The sequence below is a fragment of the Colletes gigas genome, unplaced genomic scaffold, assembly GCF_013123115.1.
Source record: "Colletes gigas isolate AHSC1104 unplaced genomic scaffold, ASM1312311v1 Colletes_gigas_Sc00005, whole genome shotgun sequence".
In the NCBI taxonomy this organism is placed as follows: domain Eukaryota; kingdom Metazoa; phylum Arthropoda; class Insecta; order Hymenoptera; family Colletidae; genus Colletes; species Colletes gigas.
Window position 1 is genome coordinate 6,761,447 of NW_025106634.1, and position 26,086 is coordinate 6,787,532.

Below are 26,086 nucleotides of genomic sequence, written 5' to 3' on the forward strand. Positions count from 1 at the left end.
ATATTCCCCTCAGATCGCCTTGATAACAGATATATTATAATAAATCGTGTTTCGATGGAGATTCGTCTTAATTATATTACTTTCCATCGTTAATATATTTCTCGTGAAAATCGAGCTTCGTTCGCCGGTGTTCTAATAAAAAATCAAAGCGGAGCACCTTTTCATCTTTTACTCCGGCAACCGCGTTCGATATTGACCTGTCATAAAACGTTCTCCGTCGACATTACCGGTGGACGAGGCTCCCGCGATTTCACGAGAGACGAATTAATTTACAATGCGCCCAGGGTATTTTCCAACGATCTTTACGTCCTCGCGGTTCTCAATCGCGCGACTCCGTCAACGAGAACAATTAAAAAGTAGAACTGTAAACGGTCGATTCGAAGTTAAAAAAGATTTTTCGGCCGACCAGCGATGGCTCATTCATATTTATCGAACGGTCTGGCGTTCCAATTACCGAACCCTGTAACTGACTGAGAATGTTCGATCGATCGTGCGATTGGAGACTCTTGGTTGCAGGTACCGTCATCCTATTCTTGTCTGGCCTTATACGTATGCAGGCGATCGCGCGCGCACGTGTGTACAAGCGGAGTTGGAGGGTGTGGTGCGCTCGATGCGCGACTTATGATATTTAATAGCGATTAAATCGCATTAAACTTTCTTACGATTCTGGAAATAAAAGTATCGACTTTCGGATTCGATGCAGGGAACGAGAGCAACGAATACCAAACGATCAAAATTCCAACTACCAACAGGTGTATATATATTTAACTAAATATTGTCGACGCTTTACATTCCATTGGTACACAATATCTGGTCCCTACAATACCTATATTCACGCTCTCCAAGGACCACAACAGAAATTTTTATAGATATTCTCGTAATTACGATTACGTTCTAACCAAATTTAGCTGACTTACTCTTTGTTAACATCATTGAAATGTTCAGACTTCCAGAATACTCGTTTTGAATTATTTCACATAGAACACCATCGAACCCTCACTCACGCGAATACTGAATCATCATTCTTTACTTGATATCTTTTTGTAATTATTCACAGTCAGTCTCATACTTCGTATCATTCGATCTTCGTTACGTAACTATACTTGCATCTCTTTCTGTATTAATGTGTATTTAATCAGTAAAAATCGGAATATCGATATCGAGTCCGTGCTCGTCCAGCATACTCGCACTCGATCCAAGCGTGAATTCGTACGAAACGAATCCGCCAACGGATTTAATTAATTAACCAGTTTAGCGCCGAAGTATTAATTATCAAACGTATTCGCCGCCGGCGAGGGCGGATGACGCACGTTTCTCATTTGCACGCGTCGACTGCAGTGCGTGTCGACCCTCGTGGCGCGTTCATGCACCCTCCGTCTGCGCCGACCATAATCGCGCGCGTAAAAATCATCCGTCCAACACACACGTGCACAATCTTACTGAAAACAACGCATGCAATTTGGATCAAATAAGCTTGATCTTCTCGGAGCAACACAGGATGGTCCCAAACGCGTTTATTGCCGCAAAACACCGAAAGAAAAACTTTCAAACGTCGCGAGTAAAAATCGTCTGCAAAAAATAGGTGTAAAATGGGGGGGAAAATTGTAGGTATTTCGTGAGATTCGTTCGTGGAGCGTTTCTCTCAGCGCGAAGGGGTTGAAAGGGACTAGGGGAGGAACGAAGGCCAGGTTCCGGAGCGTTTCGATTCCGATTTCCTGCGTTTCCTCGCACGTTTCACGGACGGAAGCCAATTCTCTTTCGGCTCGACACATCGAACTAAGCATTCCAGGTACTCGTCGCGATGGAGAAGAGAACGTTCGCCCCTTCCCCCGGGTCCACGCTACCGGTAATCGAGTAGTGCGTGAAAGCTTTATCGTCCAAGGTGCAAGGCTCTTCATTCCGTTTCATTCCATTCCATTGCATCGCATTCCAAGCCTCGAAAGCATCGGGAGAGAGCGACGAGACCCAATATTCCGCTCTTTTTCTTTTTTTTTTTTTATTTGATTTTTTTTTCGTTCGTCGTGCCCGTCGTTCCGATCGAGAGTAACGCTCGCCCTCGATACCGTATTCTATCCACGATGCGCACAGGTATCGCGAGGCGTTCTATTATCCGTATTTCGTTTGACTTTCGTCGCATTTTGTTCGTGACAGGGGCACAACCAGTAAAGCGGTCCAACATCGAACATCGCAAGCTTGTGTGTATGTTTTTTTAATGCCTCGTGCTGATGGATATATGTCGGGGGATGTCGGGGAGGTCTGTGTCCGGCGCCCAAGGCCACGGTGTGGTACATACAAAGCCTCTGTGAACATTGTGCATTCGCGATCAGTGGAAGCTGCGTGAAAAAGGCTGGAAGACACACGTCTTCCGGACGGGAGTTCGGGACAGGGCCACGGATCATGCTTCGGCCGTGTTCGTCGTGCATTCCGCCCTCGAGAGAGATCTTCGTACGAATCGAAAATCGCATGCGGAACAACGGAAATCGAATCGTATCGCGATTAGGGAAGTTTCGCGGAAATTCCAGGGGAAAATTCGATCGATGAGCGGACCGTGCTGTAAAGTCGCGCTGTTACGCGACCGATAGAGATCGATGAGACATTTCTAGAGGCGATTGTGTATGCGTGAAGCGTGGCAGATTGTCGGGAAAATACGTGAGTCGAAGCGGGCAACGTGTTTCCCCCGGAAACGTAATTATCGCATCGTCGTGCACGTGGGTTTTCCAGTTACGATTCTCGAAGGCGGATAGTCACCGGCGATTTCCGACGACGCGGCCGAATATTCGCGATCGGGAGCAAGCGGAGCCGCCGTTAATTATTCAGAGACACCGATTATAGAATTTCAAGCCGAATTCGGCGGACGGTCAACGACCGACGATCGGAACCGCGGCTCTGCTCGCGAACACACGAAGGATCGGAGGGTTGCAGCTTGTGGGTTACGAGGCAGTACATGAAAACAAGGTTTAGGCAGGTAGAAAACGTTCGGGCCGAGTCGCGAGACACTCCGTTTGCTTTTTATACGAATTGGTTGACACGAATCGAACCTTGAAGTCTTTCAATAGACACGAGTTCTGTCAAGGAGCGTTTTTACCCTCAAGCACACAAGGCCTTTGGAAGTAGCCTTACAAGATAGTAGCCTTTGTTCTTGTTTAGAAATACTGAGATCGCAACCTTAAAAGTAGGGCTGAGAGACCCATTTGTGTTTATTATCGCAGAATCGAGGAAATGATAAACTATGAATCACAAAAGTTTAAAACATTTAAAAATTTGTATTCCCAACAATGAATCTTTTTTTTTTACTCTTCTATACGTTTGCGTTATAAAAGTACACTACCCCATTAAAGGTTAAATCTTTGGCGTATCGATTAAGAAAAAAAGACGCTCGAATCCCTGCAGTACAAGCGATCGAAGATGGGCCATGACAGACCCAGTTGCGTCTCCAAGTATTTGATGATGTGTGCCCGAGGGTCGAGGGTGTATGGTCGCGTGACTCGGCCCGGCGTGGATCAGCCGGGTACAGGTGGTATCCGATCAGACGTATAATATATAAGAAAGACAAGGTAGAGAGGCAAGAGAAGAACTCACCGTCTCGTCTTAACGCGACGATAACGGCGATAGTCGTTGGCGTTGACGTCGTTGGGGTCGAAGCCCCTTCGGTGCTTGGGCGGCGAGGACATGGTCGCAGCAGCCTTGGTACCGTCCAAGACCGCGTTCGGCGTCCCGGTGGTATTGTTGATGCCGAATGCAGCGCAGCTGTTGACGGCGATGTGCAGCGAGGCGAGAGGCGGCGGCGAAGGCGGCAACTGGGCGGGGACGAGGCCGGATGCCGAGATCGCGCGTTCCGGAGTCGAGTGACACCGACAGCCCTGCGATGCTGGCGCTGCTGGCTCGCCGATTACGAGGGTCCGATCCCCGTGACCGACGTGGCTCTTTGGCACCGCGTTCAGCTCGTGCCTGCTAACCCTACCAGCTCCCGGCCCACCCATTCAAATCCTCGATTGTCGCCCGTTCTCACTCCACCTCTATCGCTCTGCCTCCGTGGCTGTGCTCCTCTCGATCTCGCGCCTTCTCACTCTCTCTTCCTCTATCCCTCTATCCGTCTCCGTCTTCGTCTCCGTCCCCTTCTCTGTCCCTCTTCCTCTTCGTCCTTCCTCCAGCTGCCGTCCAATGTCCTGCGGACGCGGCACAACTCGTTCACGGAACCGTCCAGCGGTCCTCTCGACTCCTCTCGACCTCATGCACCCTCCACTATCCTTACACGTTACGACAAACCACGTACACCACTGTCGAGCCACCCATTCGCCGCCAACGACTCACGCACGTGCGATCTCATTCGTTACGAAAATATCTGACGAGCCCGTGAATGGGGAAACGAGGGTGGCGTGCGTGAGGAGCGATCACCGAGACAGAGAGGCGGGAACCAGAGAAACCTGACAACGTGCACCGTCTACACCAATGTCCAAACACCGTCTCTTCCTTCCGTTCCGCGACCACGCCGACTCACTCCGCGCACCACCACGAATACTCTCGCCCTACGCGATTTCGTTGGATACCGCCCGGTGGCAGCACCGGAGAACGCGACGCCGGAAAGAACCAGGTGCAAAATCACCTTTCCTTACAAACGTCTTCCGATCGAACGGAAAGCCCCGACTTTACTTCCTCGCGGGCGCACCGCCAACGCGTCTCCGGGATCTACGAAATACGCCGGATCCAAAACAACCTTATTTTTCACCCCACGGTGTCCACGGTGTTCAGATTTTTCGATCGAAAACGGGGGTGGATCTCAAATTATTGCTCTCGTTGCTTCGTCCCTGCGCGAAAACGATTTCACCTAGGGCCTACGAGAGCTCGAACGCGGTCCTGGGTTTCGTAACTGCGTTACCTATGGAGTCTACCGACCGGTGACCATGCAGTTCGTTTTCCATAGTGGAATATGGAACAGTGGGTTCCGATGCAACCAGAAAGTGCACTCTAAAAACCCTAGCGCCTCGTTTCCCCGAACAATCTCCATTTTCGAAACGTGGAATGAAACTTTGCCTTGCCTCGTTGTTAAAGATTCTCGGGGGTTCGGAAGGTTAATGATACGCTTTGATCCCCCGTTAATAGCGTTTGAATTTGATTAGAAAGTTGTTTCCGTAAAGGAGACGGGTTCGAAGAATAAGAGGGATCCAACGTGGTTGAAAAGAGCAATTCGATACCGATCGGATTGAACGAAGATACCAAGTTGAAGTGGCGCGCGCATCCGATCAAGGAATCGCTCGATGTCGCGTCCCGTGTGTCCTTAATGAGGTTCGAGTCAGCTTCAGGAAATACCAACGGAATTCTGATAAGGACTAAACGATGTTCGCGAATCCGCGAAACCGTGCCAACTTTACTCAATTAGTTATCCGCGAATTCGACACCATCCTCCCCTGATCGCTAATCGTCCCACGAGATCGATTAATTTTCATTACGTTTCAAACTCGAATAAATACCGACGCGTTAAAACAGATACGGTTAAACGTAATTATAGAAAGCGATGGACGTGGACGGGTGGATTGAAAGATTGAATTAAAAAGTAGGGTAATATTGACGCGACCTTGAAACGTTGAAAGTTCGCGGAGAGGCATGCAGCGAATATTTGCGAAGAAGCGAAATCTTGAGAGATTTAAACTGTACACGGATAGTTTTGCTTTCTCCCTCCGGAGACGACTGAAATATTTAATCGTTAAACACGTGAACTAGCCGTCGGGCGGTGGGAGGTGGGCGATTCGAACATCCATTTACACCTGGCCTCGCGCAGACACACGGTGAAGCGATTAACCGCCATCCGCGCCTTTCTCCACCCCCTAAACGAAAATAAACTCGGTTCCGAGGGGCACCGCGCGGTGGCAGCACCGAAAAGAAGACACGAGACGGATAGAATATAGCATTAAGTCTACTATGAGAGGCACCAGTACATATTCAAGTTCCAGCCTAGATGCAGTCGAACGTGGAGACGGTATAAGTATCAGCTATTCGCCAACACGCGAACGCTGCTTCTATTTCGTCACATTCTTATGGATCGTGCATACTTTTTCCTTCGAAAACGAGGTAAGGAAAGTTTTGTCTCGAGCCAGGCGATTGATGCTCCAAAGGGGTACTCTATAAATTAATTCGAGCACTCTAAAAATCTAGACCAATTAGACCCCCTTTAATGCCTACGACCGACTCGATACCAAGTTACCAAGATCGTTTTGCAAACGGATTAATTCGAGCGAAAGGAACCGTACCGCCGATGGAGGGGATGCAGAGCGAATATGTAAAAACATTGAAGCGTGAATGGTAGCCCTCTCGAGTGGCGAGGTTAAGAGGCCAGGGCCGAATTCGGTATACGTTTTACAATCAACTAAACGCAGCCCTGGAACGAGCGCCGTAAAACCCGTTTCTTGTCTTGTGCCAACAAGGACATCGCTTTGCATACGATTCGAGTGCGCCTCGAGGATTTTACTACGTCCCTTCCGGCCGACAATACCGCCGCGGCAATCTCGGACGCAAGCAGTGCATTCAACGACATCCTAAGGGGTCCCGACAATACGCGCTGCTATTCGCGTTCGAATGTATGCACCACAGAGAAGTATCCAAGTAATAACCGACAGAGTACCAGCAGCCAACATCGCGACCCAAAAGTTGCACAAAGGAGCTCGACTCCTTGCTATACTCGAGACGATTGCACCGCGAGACAAGTAACGAAGCGCGCGGGAGAAAAGTTGTAGTTGGGAAGGTCCGGGAGAAAGCGAACTATCGCGACGGTGAGAGTGGTCGTGGTTGGCACCGTTAGAGAGGGCTGGCGAACGTCCAGTCTGGTCCGCTCGAATTCCCATCGTCTGGAAGACGTATGACCACGTAAACACCACTGTTTTACTTTCGCGGAGATCGTTCACCGTCGCTGTTTGGGTTTTGCGTCTGTTTTCCCAGAAAAAGGCACCTTTCGTTGCTCTTGGGACCAAGAAAGATGACAACGATTCGTCGCTGCAGTTTCACCGTTCGTTTCGCGAAAAATAGGGGTCGGTTCCGCTTTGTTCGCTGCTCGTTTTCGATGTTCACTTTGGAAGAAACGAGAACGAAAAGAATATACTCTTTGCCGTGGACGAATCGTCCGGGACGATCGTTCGAAACGATGAGGTGTAAATTCGGTTGGGGTGCTTGGTTTCCCGCCGAAACTTGTTTTCCCGCGTGGTGGAAGGACGGTCCGCGAGATGGCGGGGGCGTAGCGCGCCACGAGCGCGGGTCAATACCAGAAAACGAAGAAAGGATCCAGTTTCGTCGGCACGCTAACCTCGATTCCGAGCGCGCTGCTCCTGCGCGCCGGCTCTTAATAGTTCTCTTGCACTCGATCGGGGAAATTTCGAAATCGATGCGCGCCATGTGCCCTTGAACTGGACGATTCGAACCGTTACAGAGGCTGAAAACTGTTACGCCAGTTATGCGGCGATATACCAGGCGTGTTCGACCAGTGGTTAACCACTTTGAGGGCCATTTTGCAAGCAAATCGAATATATAGAAATTGCATTTATGACTTTTTTACTCGTACAATTTTCAAAGTTGTTTTTTTTTTAATGGAACACTCGAATATTGTTTGAACGGTTGTTGAAAATTGGAAAAAACACCTTTAATGCGATAAAAACGGTTCTCGTATCTATCGTATACAGTTCCCGCTCGAATATTGGTACCTTTTGATCTTTTCCATTGCACCTCTATACATATATTCATACCATAAACGGACGGGTGAACCGCATTCATAACGTAAACTTCTCCGAACTCTCGATCCTCTACACATACGATATCGTACGTTTATAGGACAATAAAAGTATAAATTGCAATAACTGTGCTCGCTTTCCGGTAAAATTATGCACGTGTTGGAGGTTTCGATAAAAGTGCGTAACATAGTCTTTGGTACGCGTGTAATTTTGTTAATTTTATAAGGGTGAATTAATTTTAACCCGAATATAGTTTCCAAGATATGGGTTTTGATGTATGTCTGACCATATACGGTCTATTTTCCCTTGCTACATGTCTGACCATATACGATCTACTTTCCCTTGCTACTCCTCGTTCTCCAAAGCTACGAGCCTATCGTAACTCGCTGTATTTTGACTGCATCGTTCAACAAGAATACTCACAATAATAACGTATATTTTAAAATAAAACACCTGCTACGTACGATGGAGAAATTACCGGAACACAGAGTTGATTTTGCAGGACATTTATCCAACACGAAATTACTGTTGTTTTACCCCTCGCCCGGCATTTCCATCATTCAATCGGATTCCGTCGAAACGCAAATTCTAATCGCGACGATATAGAACGACACGAGGCGGTGATTATTTTCGGATATCGAGGGAAATCGAGGGCCTTTCGCATTTAAATCTCTCCCCGCGCGGGTCACCGGTTCCGAACGACAAGCGTGATCGAATCGCCAATTAATTTCGCTCGCGTTATTCGCGCGTTCGTTTTAAACAAGAGCCACGACCGATCGAGCGATAACACGACAGGCTGAAATAATACTTTAGAAATTCGCGAGCCGACTAGCGGCTGCTGAGATTGATTGTTCTTTGCAGCCCACTTTGGAAACGAGGTTTCGAAGTCAACGACACACGGTGGTGTTTGGTCACGATCCTCTGGAAATTCCCGCCAAAATTTCGTCGAACACGCGCGACGTATCCTCGAGTTTCAAATTGAAAGGGAAGTAGTTCGAACGATGGGGAACGATTTGCCAGAGTTTGGAAGATCCTTTGGACGGGGCAAGGTCCGAAACAAGGGTTTCTGGGTCTCGAGGGACCCGTCCAAACGACACGAATCGTGGTTAGAAGATCCTAGAGAGGAGGATAGTTCAATTTGCAACGCACTCTGAGATGAAGATGGCTCGACAACACTCATACCAATAACAGTCAAACTCGGTGGGATCCGCGGTCTTCTACCCACCCGTGGTCACGTGACCGAGCGATCAACGTTCGGATTAAGATGCGTGGGTGGCATCCACGGGAGGCGACGATCAGAGCAGGATTCTCTCGCGTGCCAGACTTCTCGGTTCACGTCCGCGTTGGACGTCTCTCTCTCTCTCTCTCTCTCGCGTTGACTTCCTGAAGAACCGTTCCTCGGGATTCGAGCAACGAGTGACGCGAATGGTAGCACGGCGTCGGTATGACTGACTCTCTGCTGACCCGGCGTACACGAGCTGGATTGCGGCAGCCAGCAGGCGTATCCGTGGTTGGTCAGCCGGTCGGTCGACCGTTCGCCACCGATGGACTTGATCCGATTCCCGACTTTTGCCTTACGATCGATCACCGCTGCCACCTGCCTTCACCTGGACGTCGATCGGTTCGATCGCGGAACGTTACGAGTTTAAAAATAATACGGTTTACCCCTAATCTCCTGTGGATGCACCATACGCGTCACACGACTCTTTCTCGACGTAAGAATACGATGTACAGAACAAATTATTTATTTGTTTAACAGGTAAACATCATTTACGAAAAAGAAAAGAGGCGCAATTGCGTGTAATTTACACAGGAGATACATCGATCTCAAATACGCGAAAGGAGACTACGAAGTTACAATGGTGATTATCACTATAAATTCTACGATATACAGGACGTATTACTTGATCAAGTATAAGCAATAATTAGAAAGGAGTCAGCATAAATTTTTGCGTTTCTTAGCATATAAGGTTGGTCACCAAATGGCTAGAACCGATCATGATTATGCGTTCTCTGGAATTTAGAAGAAAAATCCACGATCTATACACGCCCTTCAATATGGAGAGTAACAGGTGTTTGAGAACGGACCAGAGGGAGCAAATAGAGACTTCTTAATTTATGTATTTAACTGTTATTGAGCTTTGGATAAATGGGCTTTGTTGAATTTTCGAAGATCGGAGATCGATTTGACGCGGTTTGACCCTTTCCTCGACGCGTGTATTCGTGTCGCGAACCTTTGCAAAGGCGTAGGGGTCAGCCGTTAAGAATTTGTTTTCGTCGCTCGTACCTGTGTGTCGCGTGTTACTCTCGTATCCGAGAAATTGGGTCGACCTAACAGGGGCAACATCGATTCCCGAAGAAGGTCGCCAGGAAAGCTCTCGAGGAACTCGTTTTGGATCAACGCGTCGTTTCGGCGGTTCCTGCCTAGAGGGACTTGTCCCCTGTTCTGGTCTTCCGCTCCGGAAGTCTCGCGGACAAACGAGGACGCGATAAGCGAACCAAACGTCGACCTTAATAAATAGCACGTCGTACCGATTGCTTTCGGGGCAAATTCTGCGATTGAAATTAAAAGGGGTTTCGAGATGGAGTTTCTTTAAGTTCGAACAAATTCGACGGTGATCTACGCCATTGAATTTCAGGCAGGGACTAAGTAACACATGCTATAGGCCAACGTCGGCACGTAACAGAAAGTTTACCCTGGGGGCGGCGGGTTTGTGGAACGGCCGCCTGCAGGGCGTCGCGGCGCTCCGTAACCGTGTGCCGCGTGTCGCCGACCCCAGTCACCTGTTTAATGCCCCGTGCCCCAGTATTCGAGTTTGTCGGGCATGCACGACACACTCTGCGCATCGACGCTGATACAGAGTGATCCTACCGATTAAACCACCCACGCTCGGATCTAACCAGACACCAACTCAATTCTTTCACCCCAAAGGCAAATTTCTAATAATTAATAATCATTAAAAGAACGTCAACACTCTAGTTCTTCTAAACCTTGAATATTGCCCCCCTATTACCTCACCCACATAGACTGTATTGAAAGAATTCACCACCGTAGAACTGGGCAGTCCCACTCCAGTTACTTCTCATCACTATGCCCGAATTTTGTCAAGATTATTGATAAATCAATAACTATATAAATTGTCTTGAAATTCTACAATTAGTATATTCCATATTCCAACACTCGAACGTCATTATACAATAATCTTGCCCAAGCTAACCTGTTTAGTTTGGACTTGTTTAGCGGTTCTCTATATTCCTTCAAAAAGCACGTATTACATCAAAGGATGTACAAACCCAACACATCGGCGATCGAACGTTGAAATATCGTTTTGTAAGAACGCCTCGAATATTCGAAATTATTTTACGGCCTGCTCTTTGGGTACTTTCGCGTAATTAATATATGCGCACAGGTACAAGCGTACACGCGTATGTGGTAATTATGAAAGCGTTGCTCGGGGAAATATGGAAATAGCAAACAATCGTACACGTTCCAATTTCGCTCGGTGTTGCACGGTTGGCGGCGTCGTAACTCTCAATGGGTGCCAAAGCAACGAGAATCAAGGTGTTTCTCGGCCGTTACGAACTACACGTGCTAACAAGGCTAAGGCGAAACCATTGACAACCCGCGTACAGGCTGACATACATCGAACGTGGATTTCAACCCCTTGACGCACGATTTCATTTCAAATAATCCTTCAAACGCGTGCTATTTAATTTTGCTCAAATTTGTTTTTACAAGAAACGACCACGAGAAAGAAGATTTTTTAGATTTGTTTTACGAACACACTGTGAATGTAAAAACGTGTTGATTTGAATAAAGAAGACTCGATAACGAGTAAGTAGCCTCGTTTGTAACGAGTCAGACACGTCATCCTGTTATTAATTCGCTTATATTGTTTAACGTATTTGTTACGCAGGTAGAATTAAAAGTGCACGACGCATGCGACGAATATATGAATTCCTAAGGAGGTAGCAAAGTGTAACGAAACTGCTGTTATTAAACCTAACCCCGATTCTTGGGAGAAAATAAATGGTTCACGATGCAGAACCGTCGAATAAAGTCCTAAAGGGATCGCAGAGTATCATCGTGATTTATCGTTAGAAAAGAAATCACGCCTAAAATTACGTCGCGTTGTTTACGAACCGTCCAAAGAACACGGTTCAAGTGTCGGTGGTGAAGTCGAAATAATATAGCGAGAAAAACGACGGATGATGTTTCTGTAAACCGTCAGGCTGTCGACGATTAATATAATGATCAACAAAGGAGCACGTAGACACGCGTAGCCAGAGTAAATGCACAAGAATGTCCATTACAGGTTGCACGAGAGGGGAAATATCGCGATTACCAGCAGGCAATCTCCTACCCGGGTCAATACTGCACAGTTCAGTTGCCCCTTTTTCTTTCCTTAACCGGTATTCATTAAATTCTCGCTCACGACATTGCTTGTACGAACAAAATATCCTGAACACACACGATAATGTGTTCGGTGGTACACGTGGAAAAACAGCGCAAGAGTACCACCATCGAAACGGAAATTACAGCGAACGTAGCGTTTTGTATTGTTCCGAGAACAATTTTACGAAATTCGTCGAAAGCTTCGAACGATGTACGAAGAAAGCCTCTTTCGAAAGGTGTAAAAAAAAAACTGTTCGAGGAACGCGTGATCCTTTACGCAGGTAATTTTTGCGAAACGATCGGAACAATACGGAAGCGGTGGAGTGCCTAGGACAGCTGCCAGAAAATCAGTTGCCAAATTCCCAACGAAACTGAATGAAACGTACCAAACGACGTTCCATCTCTGCGCGAGCTGTTCATCTTGAAGAGCAATCGACGCCTACACGGAGATTGACCCAACCGCAAACTATCCAATCAATTTAAACGCGTATGCCAGCTGGGTTTGTTCCTCCCACGATTCGAGTTCCCTATGACGAACGTCCGTGAAATCTATCGGGTTGTCGCGCGGTTAAACGCAACGCGAAGCAAACGTTCTATGTAATAGTCGCGTTCCATGAGAGAAAAGTATAATATTAGGGGGGGAGAAGCGACATCGAGCAGTCGGGGGATTATGTTTCGAATTAACGTCGGATATCCCCCCGAGGGTCTGGCCTTTATCGTCTCGGATTTGCGGAAACAATGGCTGAAATATAACCAAAGCTCTCTGGGCTTCTAGCTCGACACTTTCCCTAACATCCCCACCCACGCTATTCAAGACCCTTCGGGCTTAATTACCCCTAACGCCGAGATTCATGCAACACGCCATTTTGACGGGTTTCAGGCACCGTGTTTGAAATTACAGAAATATTTAATTAAAGAAAAATTGATAGATATACAGTGTTTGTAAATCTAGCGAATGGAAATCGATCCTCTAGTTTCGATCGTAATTTTTTGTTTTTTGCATAAAATTGATTGGATCCTGTAATATTGATTCGTTTGGGTAGCAGGTATTAATTCTAAACAATAAAACCATAGCAATTATCATAGCGAATAGATGCAATCTCCTATCAGTAGCACGAGTGTATCAATAACAACATACTGGTCTGTTTAGCAGATAATGTATTTTTAACTAGTTTTAGAAGCCGGTCACTTGTGTGTTTCTGTAAGTGGATCAATGGGCTTAGCTTATGAGCCTGCGATCTGTATTTTCAATGAATGCAAATGCATAACTATTTCCTATATTATTAAACAATGGTACTACGATTGTTATCTAGCGTTTGCATAGCCGTCGACAAGGTTGGAAGCGTCCTTTATCGGTTTCCCAGAACCCGGCGTCAGATGGCAGAAGCTCCCTGGAACGGTATCGTGCATTCGCTTCCACCGAATTCTAATTTCTCTAATATTCTATATTTATCTCAAGTTTAAGGGGCATCGATGGCTCCAAGAGATCGAGCACCGTGTGACAAAAATTAAACGCAGACGTCGAATTCCATTTTTCTATAAAAAATATCCACCGACATCGAACATAGATACTTCTATCGATATCTCCCATTTTTCAGAAATCGCCAAAACACTTTTGTTTTAAATAAAATCTACGCTGGTACCCATCCGTTTTGTCGATACAAGCTATCTTTGTATCGGGTTGTTGTGTATGAAATATCTGTGTCCCGAAACCAACGGATCTAAAATTGGACTCTGCGGTCTATTTATGTATTTATTGTCTACGTTGCATTTGGGATTGGCTAACAACGCGAGGTTCACGTTTGCCGAAGAGAATTCTCGTTAAATTCGAATCGAGACACAATGGAAGTATATAAGTTCTTTAAAAAAGGTCACAGAGACAAACGGTAGAATTGTTTTTAATATTCTGTTGCATGCGACAGTCAAGACAGTGCTTAAACCCGAAGGTGATAGAGAAAACTGACCCTCGATTCGCGATGGCCGACCACGACCTCGGCGTAGCGTTCGTGACTCTGAGTTTACGACGAATCTTATCGAGATTGACGAAGGTGAACCTTACGTTCAAGAATAAAATATACTAGAACGTTTGGAAGCTTTGCTTTCTAATTAGCTTATAAAATCTGCCACTTAACCAACCCAGTAGACCGATAAAATATTCAAAAAACACTATCCACGATTGAAGTTTCGTTTCTCAGGAACCAATTAGATCACAGAGTCTCATTTGATTTCGTTTAGCCTAGCTTTGCTTTCTAATTAGCTTATAAAACCTGCCATTTAACAATGGATGAACCCAATATTCCACGTATCGAAAACACTAGCCACGATCAAAGTTTTGTTTCTCAGCAACCTATTAGAAATTTATCGCAGAGTCTCGGTTTGATTTCTTTTGGCCTAGTTGGGAAAAGGGTTGAGCGTCGGTGCGTAAATCCATAAGAAGCCACGTCGAGTGCGTTGATCGTCGACGATCGATGGAAAATTCTCCAGTTATTTGGAAACCGCGCGCGAAAGAAGCGTTACCGCGTAACGGGCGCGTGTAGCAGGGATAAAAGAGGTCGTTCGAAAGCAAAAAACCGGTTACCTTTTCCTGCGCTCGGGAGATATCCGTCGACGGCGCGGCAACATCCTCATACCGAGAAGAGCGCCTCTCATTCCAGCGTGCATCGTGATTAATCATTCAAGGGAAGTTACGCCCGGACAAGTTCAACGTAACTTTCGACGCGCGGAGAGGGCCCATTAAAAACGAGGGGAACTGAACCTCCGGGAATCCGTCTTTACGCGAGGACACTCGAAAGACAAAGTAGCCGGGATGGAACGCCATAAAAAATTCCCGGACAATTTACGAAAGGAGTAACGGGGATCTCGAAACGTTGCTCCTCGTGGCGTTCTCATTGCTCGATGCACAAAAGAAACAAAGAAGATCCACGGTACCTTTCGTCGTGTACGATGATTTCGCGCGCAAACCGTGAACTATCGGCACTTTTCGAAACTTGGCGCGTCCCCGATAATCACGCGATCTTCGATTATCGCGAAGTCGCGAGCAACCGGTTCGATTCCCGGCGGCGCGTATCGCTCATCGGTTTTCCTGCGCCTCCACCTCCTCTTTTCCGATTCTATCTATATCCCGCCCTTAATTCGCCAGTGACACTGCTAGATGCGCCGCTGAGACGCGAGATTTCATCCAGCATTTCCCGAGCAACCGAGCAATTGGGTCGAATTCGGAAGACTGCGCCCCGCGAGAAGGAACCATCGAATCCCAGGTAAAACGATGAACTCGTTCGGCACTGGCTGACGCTTCGAGCTCCAAAATTCCACCACGATTCACGAGTGGGCGTAGGAAGACGGGGAACCAGCCGCAGACGCCTCGAAAATCTTTGTCAACGACGCACAGTGCTCGAAAACAGCGACTTTGACGCGAAAAATTATATTTCACCTTAAAAGCGCGTGAAAAAAAAATTTATGGACTATTATTAAAACTGTAATTTTGTTTAATAATTTTTATATTATTTTATGTTAAATGAAAATTGAATTATTTCATTGAAGAAAAAAACAAAATTATTATGAAAGTCTCACTGATTGAAAAGATCGCAAACTTTAAAATTATATAGCCTGAATTTAGGTAGTAAGGGGATCAGATTAGCGATATTCCATGATTGGTCTAACCAGTCTGCAGTATAGCAATCTTAACTTGTCCGTATCATTGAAAAGCAGTTCTATGAATATATCGTCGATGGAACTAATATCCACGTGCAATTTCTCGCGTCTAATGCTTCCATCTATATTTGAATGCTCCGTTGATGCAGCGTCTAAACGAACCCATTGAATCCGGGAAAAAAGTAAATCGCAACCGAGGCTATTTGCCAAATTGCAAATTCTATTAACGGGTCGCTATGGCCAAAGCTTTGTTCCGATCCACCATCGCTACGAAACGGAACTATTCTCAGAAGCTCGTACCTATGGACACTTTTTAATAATTCCAAGCGAACGAAACCGAATATCAATTGTGTTAATTCCCACGGAAAGAGCATTAGTCCCCGAAATCCGTGAGTAGAAGTTGCATAGCGTACATTATGAAGCGGTTAAGATTTTAATGGACGGATAAGGATCGTAATGGACTGAGCTAATCTTCCCCCCGTGGAGAACATGCATAGAAGTTTAGCGTCTCTCGGTATGTCCCGGGTTGCCTATAGATTTCAGCTTCCGCGAACCAGTAATGTTCGACCGTCACGAAACTATCCACAGAAGCCTGCTTCCAAAAGTGCTTCCTCGAAAATTAACGAATCGATGGCCGGGGAACAGCGGGCACGAACCATCCCGAGATTCCCAGCTTGCGATAGTAATAATTAAAATTCTTCTCGAGCACGAGCCGAGCAACTTCGCGACACCGATTTATCCGTAGTTTGTTTCTGCTTCTTCGGAGCAACAGTTCGCGACCAATCATTTACGATTCACTGGACAGATGTTGCTTCGCGTTAAACCTTTGCGCTTCAACAACTAATTTTAATAAAAGTAAGAATATTAAAATTGCCTTTTTACCCCAGAGAAGTTTATAAATGTTTGTAATTTAAAATTTCTTCTTTCGTTTCGTTAATTAGGTTTGTGTTACTGCAGATAAATCTTAAATTTAGTCTAGCGATGCCATTGGAGTGCAAAGGGTTAACACTTTGACTACCACGTCAGCCATGTTTGGGTGACAGAACTTTTAACAATTAATTGTCAAGTTGAAACGTTAAAGAAAATAAATTTCAACGGGCTTTGTAAATTTTAGCGAAGTTACGAAAGTGAGTAAACAATTTTAGGATTTTAAGACGATTGAAACGAAGTGTGCTCGTTTCGAAATTATCTAACAAAAGTTCCCCGTTCGTAGAAGTCTCTGTATGTAATTTCTTTGGTTTGGTTTTTGGTAAGAAATTGGCAAAACGATAGTAGTCGACGGAAATTGGAGAAATAGGAAAAAAAATGGTGAAACGTTTCGCGACAGCGAGGAACGGCCCTGAAATATTTGAATATCTGTCAGGGTGTGGGCGGTGTGGGTGCTAGTATATTTTGGAAACGAAGGTAATGCTTGGTCTGGGACGAATCGGCTGCGGGCGAAACGCCAGAAACTACATTTCCCGTGGTAAATAGGGTAGACGCGTTCGTAGCCGCGATCGCCATTGATAAACGGATGCGATTCAAGGTTTTGCGATTCATAAGGGTCGGTGAATGTCGTTTAAGGTCTCCGTTCAACCGATAAATAAGGGAATCCTCGACGTTTCCTGCGTTACGTCATTATGTAAATTGCACCTTGACCTCGAGTCGCGAAATAATTTACGGTACACGAACTTCCGAAGTTTGTCTAAGGGGTGCGAACAAATGTTTGCAAACCCCAGCTCAAGACGATATCGTTAGACGGCTGAGTACTTAAACCAGTCACTCGCAGGTTTCGTTGAGCAAACGAATCCATACGATGGCCAATTGTAGAGAGCGCGAATTGCTTCCGAGGGTTTTGCCAATAAATTTCAACGACACGACCTTCTATCGAGAAAATGCCTGTTTGGGGGAAAAAAACTATGTTACACAAGACTGCAGGAAGTAATTACGAAACATTCTCGAAATTCTAAACGAACGTTCCAAAGTAGATAAACAAGGGGCTGTCGTACGATGGTAATTTCTGTGACGGGTATAATGTTTCCAAGTTCCTCGACCCTGGTATTTAAAGCACTCTGGGCAACAAAAGCTGTATAGAGAAAACGAAAGCCGTAGTTATGCGTAGGGAACAGTGGAGCTTTATTAGTCTTCCCGCTGCAGAGTGTGGTTTTGCCGAGAACAAGTGCGATGCATAATGCCTGCTCACGAATCAAGCTTTTATACTTGAATTCCAGTTCAACGTCGGACACAACCTACCAACAATTCACTCGGTTTCTGTTCGGTACAGTACGATTAAAAAGCAAGACAAAACCTCTGGTTTCGACGCGTTAAAGAGCATCGTGAAAGCGCGTGGACGTGTTTACGATCGTTCTAAAATGCTTTTATTCGACAAAGTGCTTAAAACTATCGAACTAATAAAAACATCTTTACAACGTATGTACATACGTTGAACGAAATTCATAAATATCTCGTGTACGAGACGCGTGGTTCCCATCTCGATGTATGAAATTTCGTGCAACGACCCGTGGCGCAAAATAAACCCCGTTATCAAACAGTTACTCGCGATTAAACCTACCCAAACAAACCGTTACGCCCGGAGTTCGTTTAAGAACAACCGTTTACCCGAAGCTCGCAGTTAGGAAAGTAACATCGAGAAAGTTTCCGACTATAGACTAGCCGCGTATACGAAATACAATTACCCGAAAGGAGGAAATCAGTACGTGGAATAACGGTATAAAATACTGCTCTGCCCGTTGAACAAAGCACTCTCAACTTTCTGTGGAGTTTATTTTAATTAGGGACGACAGACGCGTACAGCAGCCATGTTTCAACGCTTTCTGGTCGGAATTAGGTAAAATTTTAAGGAGGGAGACTCAATGCAAAACGAAAATTTTAATATTGCGTCGTAGCGATTAGCTTCGAAACATCTCCCATTGAATTTTTTCCCAGGGGTAGCCAAACACCCTGTATAGCTATTGGGATTTTTAATGAATTATACAGTCTTGACTACACATTAGATGTAATAATTGGTCCACTGATACATACACAACTAACATAAAAAGATTGTTAAATATTACTTCTCGTTTAACCATTTCACTTGAATATTCTCCCTTAAGTAAATTTCAAATTGTCAATCGATTGGGGATATCTTGGTCTTTGTTGATTCGATAAAATATGATATGGAAAATTAGAGTTGGACGGGTGATGGAGGGGTCTCGATATGATAATCGTGTAGGACGTCTAATTAGCTCGGTCGCGTAGACACGCCACGAAGCTCGAGTTTAGTGCAACGTTCCCCCATTCTGCGCATTCCCGGCGTGCCGAATTCCAAGCCAATACCCATTCCCCGACGCGTCGACAGCCTGCGCCCTAACTAATCCGGACACCGACCAGCGTGAGATCGCGGTTGAACGTTGAGCTCGTCGCGGGCCCGTCAAGAGGTTAGGGGATCCGAAATTTCGTCAGGTGCGCGCAATGACGTTAACCGCATGCAGTCGTTGCACGGATCGATCACGCAGCCCGCACTGCGAAAACCCGACGCTGCCATGCCGGCTCGAGAACCGTTTCGTTTCTTTTAAAAACGCCTCCCCATCGTCCCCTCGACGAACTCGACCGGACCCACCCCTCGGTGAATATTGGAAAATCTATTGCTACGATCACGAATTCGACTGCACCGTGCACAGACTTCGTTAAACTCCTCAAGGTCAATTTATATTATGCGTGAAAATATCTATGCTATCATTCATCAGTCTACGAAACGATGTTTCCTGTATTCAGTGACTACAAAGTCACTTCAAACACGTTCCAACAACTCCAGTCGCACATCGCGCCTTAAAAGTAGCGTAATGGAAAGATCTATACCTTTCTTCATTTCACCAAGTGGATTTGCTGGAAACGAAACGTGTTTGAACGGACAATATAAATCGACCTTTAAGGTCAGTGACTTGCTCGATCGTGTCGTAGACGGAACGTGTTCGAACGGATAATAGAAACTGACCTTTGAAAGTAGATCTCGAAATTGGGCGGGATTTAACATCGATCCCGAGAATCGTCGGCAATTATGTCGTTAAACGTGTTCTCTGAAGGATCAATTCAGCGATCTCGTCCACGACGAAAGGGTTAAGAGCACCGTGCGGAGAAAGGGTTATTTTAAAAGCGTCGAGACTCTGCGAAGCAGGAGCTTTTGTTACGTAATCGGTCGTAATTGCCGCGTGACGACGGTCGCTGCGACAAAGCGAGCAAGACGACGGTCGGGGGCTGTAACGACCGCTTTCGAGCTCGTTCTCATGCATTTTGTTCGCGAAAAAGGATAACCTAGCCCCCCCGAATGTTCCGCGCCGGACAGTTTTACAATTAGTTTTCCAAACTGGTCGCGGTTCCCTCGAATTCCTCGTTCGAAAAATACGATCGAGACTCTTTTACAGAGTTTACGCGATCAAACGTAATTTCAGCTTCGATTCGCGCCACAATGACAGCTATTATCCGCCACGCGTTCGTGGTTTACCGCTCTTTTACGGGAATTTATCCGTCGCTTTAACGCCGTTTCGAGCGTCCTCCCGGACTCGGAGGAACAACTTCGAGGGTACTTTGCCCTGGCTCGCGTGCCCTCGAAATCTCGCGTCGAATCAACCGTACGAAATCATTCTAATTCCCGACACGCGCTCGTTTCACGTTACGTTCTAAATCTAGATGGAACAATTCAACCGCTCCGACATTTTTTCCCTGTCAAAAGACCGCGGCGAGGCGTTGGAAAAAAATTCATCCAACAGTTGATATGTTCCGCTTGGAGAAATTGGTCCATCGTGGGCAGGGGAATTCGAGTATTTTTAATCGCAGACGCTCGGAGCCAGCCGAAAATATTAATAACTTCGCTAACGCAACGCGTTTATTTTCGAGAATTTCCCCCGACAACGAACGACTGGCGATTACTTTTCTACGAAACTGGCCAACCCCGGGGGGGGGGGTGCATTTTTGCCCCGAGTTGCGTTGCTGCAATTATATCGGGTGGCGCGATGTGACCCGCGTCGAGCGTCCGCTCGAATCTCGATTTCACCCCCTGTTCACGGTCGCGGGTAACGGCTGAGAGGGAAAATTCATCGATTCGTATCCCGTGGTCGATGGTAGCTGGAAAACGGGGTGTTCGACCACTCGAAAGGGAAGAGGAAAAAACAGCGTGGCGATTGTTTAGCGACGATGCGCACGCTGGCGCGAGAAGCGATGCGAAGCGAGGCGAGGCGAGGCGAGTGCGAGGCGAATGGCGCGATGTCGGTGCTCGACGGGGGGGTGGAGGGCGTAAAAGCGGGGCAGAGGGATATGTCGCAATGCGTCTTGACGTCACCGGTGGGACGTCGTTGGTGGGATTCGCTCGGTGGTGGATCGGGCAGCGCAGGGGTGGCGCAGGACGAAAGAGGGAGGAACGGACGCACGTGCACCCGGTGCATCTACGTTGCTGCGACCCGCCATCTGTCGAGAACACCTCGAAAGCGACCCTCGACGGTTCGTTCGCTGATAAGACCCGATTTTTCCTTATCGATTCCCCCCTTTCCTTTCATTGCGCTCCTCCGCATTAACGGGGTCTTCCACTCCAAACCCGCGATTTATTATGTTCTCTTTGGAATTTTTTTGGTGAAGAAACTATGCAACCCTTAACCCTTTGTCTAACCTATAAACGCCTATATGCGTTCAACCTGTGCGTTGCTGTGCTTGCGTCAAAATCGAAGAGTTAAGGGTGCAATTCTCGTGTAACGATTCTAAAACTGAAAAACAGGGGGCCTAAAAATGTACTCATAGTTGAGGCAAGCCTATCGGGCCCCGAGACATTTGTTAATTTTTGTCGGAAAAGCTACCCTCGCGACTCGAAACTGAGTCGAGGGTGAAATATTCATCATTCGGCAAGGTTTCCCCTCGACGGGAGTCAGAATGCGCCAACGTCGAATAATTATACACGGTGCTTTGTATTCTTGTTTACCGATGCGTCCACGGTACCATGCGCTGCACACGCGCAGTAGGTTAGAATCCGTCCGACGACCTGCACACGTCGCGGCAAAGCGATAGAAACGAACGAACCGTGCAACGATAACGGATAAATATAAGTTTCACACGGCCTAGGCGCGAACCTCGAGGCCTCCGGAGCGCCGAACAATTTCGAATTACGTACTATATTTAGTCACCCTTTGACACACAAGACCCGTAGAGACGAATCGCGCGTTCGCCATTAATTCGACGGCTTTGAAATTTTCCGGCTGAATATTTCAAAGCGACCACCGGAACGCTGAATTCTTCGCGCCGACTCCCTAAGCTGGCTCTTGGCGAACTTTAACGATACTACGAACTTCTAATCGGTGGCTCGGTCTCTGGTCGAGTTCCTAATCGATTAGAGACTCGAACGAATTGGAAAGGTTTACCCATTAGTTAGGAAAGAGATACTGAAATTTTACGATTAGTTAAATTTAATGAGAACTGCTCGAAATACGGAATTATTCCATATTACAATATTTAAATGTCATTATACTATCTAGATTTATTTTCTTTAACATCTGATCTTGAGAATGAATTGCTTAAGCTCCTTGGTAAAAAATCATGTCACATGGTCGACGTGTCAGTCGATGTGTTAAACGAAATTGCGCGTTCAGGCTGTGTTAACAGTTCTCGCCGGGGCACGGGCCAAAACTGGCTCGAGGATAAGAGGGTTCATCTTTCCCTCGTGTTTGCCTCGATGAATACTACATACTCCTTAAGTTTAACGCAAACTTTCTCGAACAGGCTGTGCAAGTAATACAGAGAATAACAAACGAACCCTCTGTAAAACGAGCTATTAGACTTCTGCATGCCCCGGTAAGAGAAACTACCAGGTCGTAAAGAGGCTACTCGCGCGGTGCCCCATTAAAATCGACCCCCTTCGAGGGTTTCGACTCGGTCCCCGCGGGCGTGAACGTGCTACGACGGTTTCCGCTAATCTCGTCCCGGGCTTAATATCCCCCCGAAAAACCGATCCGAATGAATTATTGTCGTCCTATATGAGAGCCAGCGGAGTCCTCGGTATTCTGAAATTACGTCTTCCCGAACGATAATACCTGGTACGTTTCTCTCGCGCGCGCGGAAGATCGATGATCTCGCCGCGTTTCTCGTCGCCGGGAAAACTTCCGGCGAAGGGAATTTAAGCCGACGAGGTCGTTCATCGCGACCTTAAAAGACGGGGCTATTTCTGTCCCGTCCTTTCTGCCCCGCATGAACGTCCGAGATGAGAAGTTTACGAACTTTGCGCGGTCGACCTTCTTTCGTACGCGAATCGGGGTTAATCTTCGGCCGCGGGAAACTTCCGGAACGCATCGTCCAACGCGATATGCCGCGACACCGACGCGGGATCCACCAACGTTACGAAACGCCGGAGGAGATCGTTATCGTGGCCGCAATGTCGCTAATTAATTGGTGCTTCGACGGAAAACCCGCGACGTAATCCAGCGGCCGACAGGAAAAGACCGAGGACAAACTTTCCCAGTTAATCGTCGCGATCCGTTTTTATCAATATCCTAAGCTCAACGTCCGTGTAACGCCAGACGATGTAATCTCGTCTGGTAACGCGGCCGATAAACGACCAGACGATCGAGAAACCTACGGACGCAGTCGAGAGTGCAACCCGTTTCCGGCGCAAATTGTCTATGTTCCTTTTAAAGGCCTTTACGTCTTTGTTCGCCGGTAATTGGCCTCTCTACACCATGTCAATTGCCACTCGCGTTCCGGTCTAATTTTAAGAAAGGAAAGCACGCGTGTGCCCCGCTGCCAATTAAAGGGAACGAAACGATGGTTACGCTGGAACGTAATCAGGCCTTTCGCCAACCTACGACCCTTATCGAAATCGAGGCAAACGGGGACCTTTCTTTCCAACGAAGCAATAGTGGCTTTCACCCTCTGATCACTCATTTATTTACTATTTTTCCATGATCATCAACGTCGTTTAATTATGTTCTCTATAATTTCAACCGTGCTTCTGTAAACATGTAACTTCGTTTCGCTGGTACGTTTTAACGAGACCTCTCGTAGCTTTGAAAATGTTTTTAAAGCGACAACTTGTATAATTATTTTTAATTATCTCGTCGTGAAATAATTTTAATATTCTTGGAGATACGTACGACGCTCTGGACGAGACTCCATTCGAGTTTATTGTTAACTTTTTCCATCGTACGCTAGATGCTCGTTGGGTATCAAAAATTTTATCAAGATCATACATTACGATTTCTTTTTCGGTGATTCGAACAATGCATCCTGTTTGATACAGTCGAATAGTGATATAACAAAGATTTGTATCGCAAATTTTCGATCTATTTTCGCGCGAAGAACCGTTTCCTCCGTGGCTTACGATTTTCGTCGCTGTGTTAAGAATAAATTGACGGAACGAAGCGCCGCGGTATAAAAGAGACTTTTTTATATATGAATTTGCACAGAAATGTGTACAGGGTCGTTTGTACGTCGTATTGCCCTAGGCCGTTGAACTCTCGACGCCGATTACGTGGTTGCATGAACGAATGCGTGTACACGATTCCGTTTTTAAACGATCGTTCTAACGCGGCCTTAAAAATGACCTTCGTGAAAATTGCAGCGTTCGATGCACCTCGATTATCAAACTTAACTGGATTATTGAGGGTCCGCAAGTTTAAAATATGGTGGACACGGTGTCCCAAAGATTCGAGTACGAATCGAATACACGTTGTCGAAGATTTGGCCGGGTTTCTGTTATCCGGGGCTTCCGTGTTTCTGCTTCTTATTGGCCGTGATATTTTTAAGTCTAAAGGGGAGCATCGATTTGCCGGTGCGTGTCGATATCGACGAACTCGGTTTCGAGGCGGCCACGGACAAAGGCAACCTTTATTCACCGCGTACCAACGACCGCGCGCGTTTCCACGCGGCTTCAAAAAACTTCCCGTTCCGTGCCAGCGAATGCCTCCCGTGCATCCGTATTGCGACACGTCCGCGAATAAAAATAGCCGCCGGCGCCGATAAACGCGGCTGGATACCGGTTGAAAAAAATAGAAAAAAAGAAAAACTACCTCACTCGACCAGAAGATTCTCGGAAACCCCTAAATAAATAACGTGCCCGTGCCATCGATCGACGCTAACGGTTGCATTCCGTGGTCAAGTGGGAAAACAAGCAACGACTAGAGTTCGTCGATTCGAATCTCGACTATTAAAAGCTTCGTCGAGCCTTCGAATCGGGGTTCCGATCGATAAATCTCCAGAGATCGCTCCGAGACTCGAAGAGGAAGATTCGACGCGTAAATCGGTGGAAGGTGGAATACGAGAGAGACAAGCGCGGAGGGTGGTCAGCCTCCCACACGCTGATAATACAGAATCGCGAAAGGCGATTAGTTTACCGAATGCATCGCAAGAATTCCGTTGGTTCCGTATTGAGGCTAGTAGATGGCTCCACCCACACCAGCCACGCCGACTCGATACACGTGTGTTCCACGATTCTGTGTCGGCCTCTCGCCATGATTTTCCCCTCGATCGTCACGTTTATCGCTAATTCGAACCAGGGGGCCATTTTTGCACACTTTATTCTCCCTTCGTCAACCTCGTAAAAGGCATTCTTAACCCTTTGCACTAGGAGACTTTACTTCGATCACCTGCTACTAACTTCTAACATTCTTTGTATATAATCACTTTGAAACAATAATATCGTTTCCTTAGAGGGTGCATCAAAATTCTTTGCCGAGTGCAAAGGGTTAAACATACTGTGGCTCCTCATAGTCGATATGTTCGAAGAAATATTTTATTACGTATCAAATTAAATCGATCGTTTTGCAACCTGCGACAAACGTGGACGTTTGGATAGCCACTACTATTTCTTTTTAAAATCTCCAGTTTCTTTAAAGCGTAATTCCTGAACACACTGTATTTTTACGCGCGGTTGATCGTTCTATTTTGCTATCGAAAATGTCCGCGGCAGGCTACCGGGAAGACCATAAAACGCTCGTGGTTCTTCTCTTCGAACTCGTCCATTAAATCAAACTAGATGCTTCGCGATAAAAGTTAAAAAGCCCCGAACGTTCTATTCCTGAGTTGGAACCTTGGTGGAACAGTCGCTTTATCTTAGATATTTTCTATAAAATGGCTTCCTTAGAAGGGTGAACGCCCTCGGAGAAGACGCGTGTAAAAATATAAGAAAATTCGACTCGTTCTATTGCACAAATCGATGCTATGAAACGTCAAGGAAAAGAAGAACTTTGATAAAATGGGAGATTTTGCAGTGAAATTTTGAAACACCCTGTCCAATGTCCGCATTGTGCGCGCGCTCTCGTTTCCCTACACTTGAACCCTGCCGTCCAGAGCGCACGTTCCATCGATTCATCGCGAA

The 26,086-nt window shown here is 46.4% G+C and overlaps 2 protein-coding genes across 3 annotated transcripts in view; both read right to left on the minus strand.

Annotated features, from left to right (window-relative positions):
* Positions 1 to 26,086, minus strand: part of LOC122395313 (potassium voltage-gated channel protein Shaker) — a 147,988-nt gene that overhangs the window by 96,227 nt on the left and 25,675 nt on the right. The window lies entirely within an intron of this gene.
* LOC122395315 lies at positions 2,170 to 3,980 on the minus strand. The gene is made up of 2 exons (XM_043392760.1): positions 3,580 to 3,980; positions 2,170 to 2,300 (listed from the first exon to the last, which is right to left on the minus strand). The coding sequence occupies exons 1-2, from the start codon at positions 3,978 to 3,980 to the stop codon at positions 2,210 to 2,212; spliced, it is 492 nt and encodes a 163-aa protein (XP_043248695.1). The 3' UTR covers positions 2,170 to 2,209.